Source organism: Oncorhynchus masou, chromosome 18 (genome assembly GCF_036934945.1).
Source record: "Oncorhynchus masou masou isolate Uvic2021 chromosome 18, UVic_Omas_1.1, whole genome shotgun sequence".
NCBI classification, from domain to species: domain Eukaryota; kingdom Metazoa; phylum Chordata; class Actinopteri; order Salmoniformes; family Salmonidae; genus Oncorhynchus; species Oncorhynchus masou.
Genome location: NC_088229.1, coordinates 6313418 through 6320966, shown reverse-complemented (window position 1 = coordinate 6320966; position 7549 = coordinate 6313418). Strand labels below are relative to the sequence as shown.

At 47.4% G+C, this 7549-nt stretch overlaps 1 protein-coding gene across 1 annotated transcript in view; it reads right to left on the bottom strand.

The window, feature by feature from the left end:
* Window positions 1-557: 557 nt before the first annotated feature.
* The window catches only part of LOC135503870 (CDK5 and ABL1 enzyme substrate 2-like), a 71441-nt gene continuing 64449 nt past the window's right edge, over window positions 558-7549 (bottom strand). Inside the window, exons 7-9 of the mRNA XM_064922039.1 lie at window positions 4634-4740; window positions 4178-4382; window positions 558-2752 (exon numbers count right to left, since the gene is read on the bottom strand). Coding sequence (XP_064778111.1) covers window positions 2612-2752; window positions 4178-4382; window positions 4634-4740 — 453 coding nt within the window. The 3' untranslated portion in view covers window positions 558-2611. The remainder of the gene's footprint in view (window positions 2753-4177; window positions 4383-4633; window positions 4741-7549) is intronic.

Sequence of the window (7549 nt, the reverse complement as noted above, 5' to 3'; positions counted from 1 at the left end):
TTCTACTGTTAAAATGAAACATACTGTCTGACAACACATTGCAAATGTATGATTCTGTTCACAGTATCTCTTTGGGGAATGTGGCAACAACAAAAAACTCCCTTTTTGAAAAACGTCACTTAACCAAGGCCTAACTTCTGACTGACTTGAAAAACGTCACTTAACCAAGGCCTAACTTCTGACTGACTTGAAAAACGTCACTTAACCAATACCTAACTTCTGACTGACTTGAAAAACGTAACTTAACCAAGACCTAACTTCTGACTGACTTGAAAAACGTAACTTAACCAAGGCCTAACTTCTGACTGACTTGAAAAACGTCACTTAACCAAGACCAAACTTCTGACTGACTTGAAAAAAAACAACCTGAATCTAAACTGTTTATAACATTACTAAAACCACAAGAACAATGATTATAACAGTGTGACGGAGCAAAGTTGTCACTACCTCAAAGAACATTTTTAACTTAAGACACTGAATGGAAACTACAACAGAGACTGAATGAAATGAAAAACACATTTGAAATGGAAGACAAGGAAATAGCAATACGATAAGTACAGGGTCAAACACGTGACCTCAACGGTCTTCATTAGCGTACCGAAGAAGAAAACAACAATGGTAAATAAATGTGGTACAAAAAAATGTAAAAGTCTAAAACAGTTCAATGTAAAACGAAGATACATTACATTACATTTAAGTCATTTGGCAGACGCTCTTATCCAGAGCGACTTACAAATTGGATACATTTAAAAAAAAACAACAACAACTTTATAACAAGGTATTTGTCCCAAATGACACCCAATCAGCCTATATAGTGCTATTATAGTATTATATATATTATATATATATATATATATAGTATTTCTGGTCAGAAGTAGTGCACTACATAGTGGATAGTGTGCCATTTAGGATGCCAAGCAAAGGGTTATATACGGTGACACATGTTAAGACGCACGTCAACATTAAAACATGCGTCGGAGGAGGAAGCGGAACGCAACGCACCCTAGAATGTGCTTCGATCATTGTAGTCAATGTCACCTCTAACATAGAGTTTAATATATGCTGTCGGAACTCGGTGACAAGGTTAGGAAGATCAGGCTCTTTTCATAGCAACAATCACCACCATCACTTCAATACACAAAGAGTACTATGGGGAATAGGGCTCTATTTGGGATGACATTTTACTAAGGGATGCTTGGTTAGGGAATAGGGCTCTATTTGGGATGACATTTTACTAAGGGATGCTTGGTTAGGGAATAGGGCTCTATTTGGGATGACATTTTACTAAGGGATGCTTGGTTAGGGAATAGGGCTCTATTTGGGATGACATTTTACTAGGGATGCTTGGTTAGGGAATAGGGCTCTATTTGGGATGACATTTTACTAAGGGATGCTTGGTTAGGGAATAGGGCTCTATTTGGGATGACATTTTACTAAGGGATGCTTGGTTAGGGAATAGGGCTCTATTTGGGATGACATTTTACTAACGGACGCTTGGTTATAATGCTGGAAGAAAACTTATGTGAGGTACACTACAAAGAGGTGCAGAATAATGAACTGGTTTGGTTATAATATAAACATCCCTTATTTTTCAAAGAAATAAATGAAAATATAATAAATATACATTTTAAAACAGGATAAATAAATGAAACTGCTTTTTGGTTAAATCTGATGTTTCTTGTATTTGTTTTCCCTTTAAAATGTTGGCAGGAAGGTGATGGAGAAGGTTCTTCCCTGGTTTGTGTGTTACTCTTATACCCGATTCCCACTATAAGACCAAACCGAGCCAAACTGGCCTGGTGACACGTCCACCAAAGCTGCTGGAACGGACAATGTGAAGAGAGAAGAAAACCCGAACCACAACGGTACAGTTTAGGTCAGCCCTATAAGTGTGTATGAAGCAGAACTGGTATTCTTGCAATGCTACTGCTGAACTGTAGCACCCCCTTGTGGCACGTGGAAGCATGGCAACGTTCAGGTTTAGAAAGTGTAGCAATTATATACTGTATGTTGATAATAATACCAGCAAATGTAGGAAGACTGATCGGTGTAATTTATACTTCTTCAAGGTGAGAGTAAAATACCAGAGTCGCTATTGAGGTGAGTAAGTCTCTGAGTTTTATGGTGCTTAGCACAGGGGGCTGGTGGCACCTTAATTGGGGAGGATGGGCTCGTGGTAATGGCTGGAGTGGAATGGTATCAAACGCCCAGGTTTCCAGGTGTGGGGGCAGAGAATTTCCTGATCAGTCTCCAGACCCTAGCAGGTGTAGCTCCTCCCCTCACTCCACCCCCATGTCCAGTCTCCAGACCCTAGCAGGTGTAGCTCCTCCCCTCACTCCACCCCCATGTCCAGTCTCCAGACCCGTGTAGGCATGGCTCCTCCCCATGTCCAGTCTCCAGACCCTTGTAGGCGTGGCTCCTCCCCATGTCCAGTCTCCAGACCCTTGTCGGCGTGGCTCCTCCCCATGTCCAGTCTCCAGACCCTTGTCTGCGTGGCTCCTCCCCATGTCCAGTCTCCAGACCCTTGTAGGCGTGGCTCCTCCCCATGTCCAGTCTACAGACCCTTGGAGGCGTGGCTCCCGTCCACGTGGGTGCAGCAGTGGGCGTGGCCCTAGTTCTGCTGCACCAGGCGTCGGTAGTGTGGCATGATGGCTCTCTCAGGCAGGTACAGAGCCATCTCCAGGGCAACAAGGATAGTGAACTCAAACGGGATCAACTCCCTCCGACTGATACGGAAACGCTCCTCTAGTTTCTGCAGAGGAAGAGGAGGAGGAAGAGAAGGAGGAAGAGGAGGAAGAGGAGGAAGAGAAGGAGGAAGAGGAGGAAGAGGAGGAAGAGAAGGAGGAAGAGGAGGAAGAGGAGGAAGAGAAGGAAGAGAAGGAGGAAGAGGAGGGAAGAGGAGGAAGGAAGGAGGAAGGAGGAAGAGAAGAGGGAAGAGGAGGAAGAGAAGGAGGAAGAGAAGGAGGAAGAGGAGGAAGAGGAGGAAGAGAAGGAGGAAGAGGAGGAAGAGGAGGAAGAGAAGGAGGAAGAGGAGGAAGAGACCTGTTAGGAAAGTTGTGTTGCTCTACTATTGGCTTTCCATACACTAATACCTGACCTTTAGCAACCTAATATGAGTAAATAGAATTAATATACATTATATATATACAAAAGTATGTGGACACCCCTTCAAATTAGTGGATTCGGCTAATTCATCCACACCTGTGACTGACAGGTGTATAAAATCGAGCAGACAGCCATGCAATCTCCATAGACAAACATTGGCAGTAGAATGGCCTTACTGAAGAGATCTGTGACTTTCAACGTGGCACCGTCATAGGATGCCCCGGTTAACTCTAAGTGCTGTTATTGTGAAGTGGAAACGTCTAGGAGCAACAACGGCTCAGCCGCAAAGTGGTAGACCACACAAGCTAACAGAACGGGACCACCGAGTTCTGAAGCACGTATCGCGTAAAAATCGTCTGTCCTCGGTTACAACTCTCATTACTGAGTCCCAAAATGCCTCTGGAAGCAATGTCAGCACAAGAACTGTTCGTCGGGAGCTTCATGAAATGGGTTTCCATGTCCGAGCAGCCGCCATTGGACTCTGGAACGTCAGCTGGAGGGGTGTAAAGCTCGCCACCATTGGACTCTGGAACGTCGGCTGGAGTGGTGTAAAGCTCGCTGCCATTGGACTCTGAAGCAGTGGAAACGCGTTCTCTGGAGTGATGAATCACGCTTCAGCATCTGGCAGTCCGACGGACGAATCTGGGTTTGGCGGATGCCAGGGGAACGCTACCTGACCCAACGCATAGTGCCAACTGTAAAGTTTGGTGGAGGAGAAATAATGGTCTGTGGCTGTTTGTCATGGTTCGGACCCCTTAGTTCCAGTGACATCTTAACAATGACATTCTAGGCCAATTCTGTGCTTTGTGGCAACAGTTTGGGGAAGGCCCTTTCCTGTTTCAACATGACAATGCCCTCGTGCGCAGAGCGAGGTCCATGCAGAAATGGTTTGTCGAGATTGGTGTGGAAGAACTTGACTGGTCTGCACAGAGCCCTGACCTCAACCCATCGAACACCTTTTGGATGAATTGGAACGCTGACTGACTATATAGCATACATAAAGCCTTTATATAGCCTACATAGATGGTTGACAAAGCATTTTGAGGTTTATGTCATTGCAAAAGGACAATACATCTATGAGCTGAGTGACGTCCTGCTTCTTGAGGTCGCTGCTGATCTTAGCAGCGAGCAGCACGCAGGCTCCAGAGACCAACTTCCTGTTGTGTTTGTTGAGTCGTCCCTGGAGGACCAGCTTCTCAAAGTAAACAAATGCCATCGCCACGGTGACCGCCTGCAGGCCGCAGTCGTCACCCACTGTACGCATCTCTCTCTTTAGACTGGAGGAGAGAGAGGGGGGGGAGAGAGAGGGGGGGAAGAGAGAGAGGGGGGGGAGAGGGGGAAGAGAGAGAGAGAGGGGGAAGAGAGAGAGAGAGGGGGGAAAGGCAGTTGTTAGCATTAGAGTAAGACAAAGCATACTGAACATCTATGGACATGACCACACACACACACACACACACACACACACACACACACACACACACACACACACACACACACACACACACACACACACACTACAGTAGTATACCTCCTGATCTTGCTGAGTGTCAGCTTGACTTGAGGAAACTTCTCTTTAAACGTCTCGTTCATGTCCTTCTTCAGATCAGACGGCTTCACATATTCTATCACTGTCGTCTAGAGAGGGGAGAGAGATAGGGAGGGAGAGATAGGGAGGGAGAGAGGGAGGGGGAGAGAGAGAGATAGGGATGGGGAGAGAGAGAGAGGGATGGGGAGAGAGAGAGATAGGGAGAGAGAGGGAGGGAGAGAGAGAGAGAGAGGGAGAGAGGGAGGGATGGGGAGAGAGAGAGAGGGATGAGGGAGAGAAAGAGGGAGGGGGGAGAGAGAGGGAGGGATAGGGAGGGGGAGAGAGGGAGGGGGAGAGAGAGAGAGGGAGGGGGAGAGAGGGAGAGGGAGAGAGAGAGAGGGGAGAGAGAAAGGAAGGGGGGGAGAAAGAGAGAGAGGGATAGGGAGGGAGAGAGGGAGAGAGAGAGGGAGAGAGGGAGAGAGAGAGAGAGAGAGAGGGAGAGAGAAAGAGAAGGGGGGGAGAAAGAGAGAGAGGGATAGGGAGGGAGAGAGGGAGAGAGAGAGAGGTGGACAGGGAGGGAGGAAAAGAGGGAGGGATGAAAAGAGGGAGGGGGGAGGAAAAGAGGGAGGGAGGAAAAGAGGGAGGGAGGAAAAGAGGGAGGGAGGAAAAGAGGGAGGGAGTGAGGGAGGAAAAGAAGGAGGGAGGAAAAGAGGGAGGGAGGAAAAGAGGGAGGGAGTGAAAGAGGGAGGGAGTGAGGGAGGAAAAGGGAGGAAAAGAGGGAGGGAGGAAAAGAGGGAGGGAGGGAAAGAGAAAGGGAGAGAGGGAGGGAGGGAGGAAAGAGGGAGGAAATGAGCAAGGGAGGAAAAGAGGGAGGGAGGGAGGGAGGAAAAGAAGGAGGGAGCGAGAGAGAGAGACTATTTAACTTCTGTATAGGGTTTTTTGGTTTGCACAATGACACGGAGGTCCATAAATGATATCCAATAATGACATCTTTGCATGAATGGACTCCTGTACTGGACACTGTGTATACTAGTAAAATGAACCTGTACATGTTGATACATACATATTTACAGTGTACCATTCCATAGAGTCTGGTATCACAGCCTGGACACCGCTCTTAGCCGTGGTGCATTGGCCATATACCACAAACCCCTGATGTGACTGACTGCTGTTATAAACTGGTTACCGATGGAATCAGAGCAGTAAACATACATGTTTTATCTGTGGTATGTGGTACGCCATACCACGGCTGTCAACCAATCAGCACTCAGGGCTGGAACCACCCAGTTTATAATTGGCCTCTCTGAAAGGTCATGGCTCTGTGTATTGAGACTCTGATAGGTCATGGCTCTGTGCATTGAGACTCTGATAGGTCATGGCTCAGTGCATTGAGACTCTGATAGGTCATGGCTCTGTGCATTGAGACTCTCTGATAGGTCATGGCTCTGTGCATTGAGACTCTGATAGGTCATGGCTCTGTGCATTGAGACTCTGATAGGTCATGGCTCTGTGCATTGAGACTCTCTAATAGGTCATGGCTCTGTGCATTGAGACTCTGATAGGTCATGGCTCTGTGTATTGAGACTCTCTAATAGGTCATGGCTCTGTGCATTGAGACTCTGATAGGTCATGGCTCTGTGCATTGAGACTCTCTGATAGGTCATGGCTCAGTGCATTGAGACTCTCTAATAGGTCATGGCTCTGTGCATTGAGACTGATAGGTCATGGCTCTGTGCATTGAGACTGATAGGTCATGGCTCTGTGCATTGAGACTCTGATAGGTCATGGCTCTGTGCATTGAGACTCTGATAGGTCATGGCTCTGTGCATTGAGACTCTCTGATAGGTCATGGCTCTGTGCATTGAGACTCTCTGATAGGTCATGGCTCTGTGCATTGAGACTCTGATAGGTCATGGCTCAGTGCATTGAGACTCTAATAGGTCATGGCTCTGTGCATTGAGACTCTCTGATATCACATACACATACTGTATTTAACAGATGTTATCGCAGGTGTAGCGAAATGCTTGTGTTCCTAGCTCCAACAGTGCAGTAATATCTAACAATTCACAACAATACAAACTAATCTAACAGTGAAATAAGAAGGGAGTGGAGACTAACAGTGCAGCTAAATACCTCCTTTCCCCATGTCTCATCCTCTCCCTCCAGCTCTCATCCTCTCTCCCTCCAGCTCTCATCCTCTCCTCCCTCCAGCTCTCATTCTCTCTCCTCCCTCCAGCTCTCATTCTCTCTCTCCCCATCTCTCATTCTCTCTCTCCCCATCTCTCATTCTCTCTCTCCCCATCTCTCATTCTCTCTCTCCCCATCTCTCATTCTCTCTCTCCCCATCTCTCATTCTCTCTCTCCCCATCTCTCATTCTCTCTCTCCCCATCTCTCATTCTCTCTATCCCCATCTCTCATTCTCTCTCTCCCCATCTCTCATTCTCTCTCTCCCCATCTCTCATCTCTCTATCTCCCCATCTCTCATTCTCTCTCTCCCCATCTCTCATTCTCTCTCTCCCCATCTCTCATTCTCTCTCTCCCCATCTCTCATTCTCTCTCTCATTCTCTCTCTCCCCATCTCTCATTCTCTCTATCCCCATCGCTCATTCTCTCTCCTCCTCCAGCTCTCATTCTCTTACCTCCCTCCAGCTCTCATTCTCTTACCTCCCTCCAGCTCTCATTCTCTCTCCTCCCTCCAGCTCTCATTCTCTCTCCTCCCTCCAGCTCTCATTCTCTCTCCTCCCTCCAGCTCTCATTCTCTCTCCTCCCTCCAGCTCTCATTCTCTCTCCTCCCTCCAGCTCTCATTCTCTCTCTCCCCATCTCTCATTCTCTCTCCCCAGCTCTCATTCTCTCTCCTCATTCCAGATCTCATTCTCTCCCCATCTCTCATCCTCTCCTCCCTCCAGCTCTCATTCTC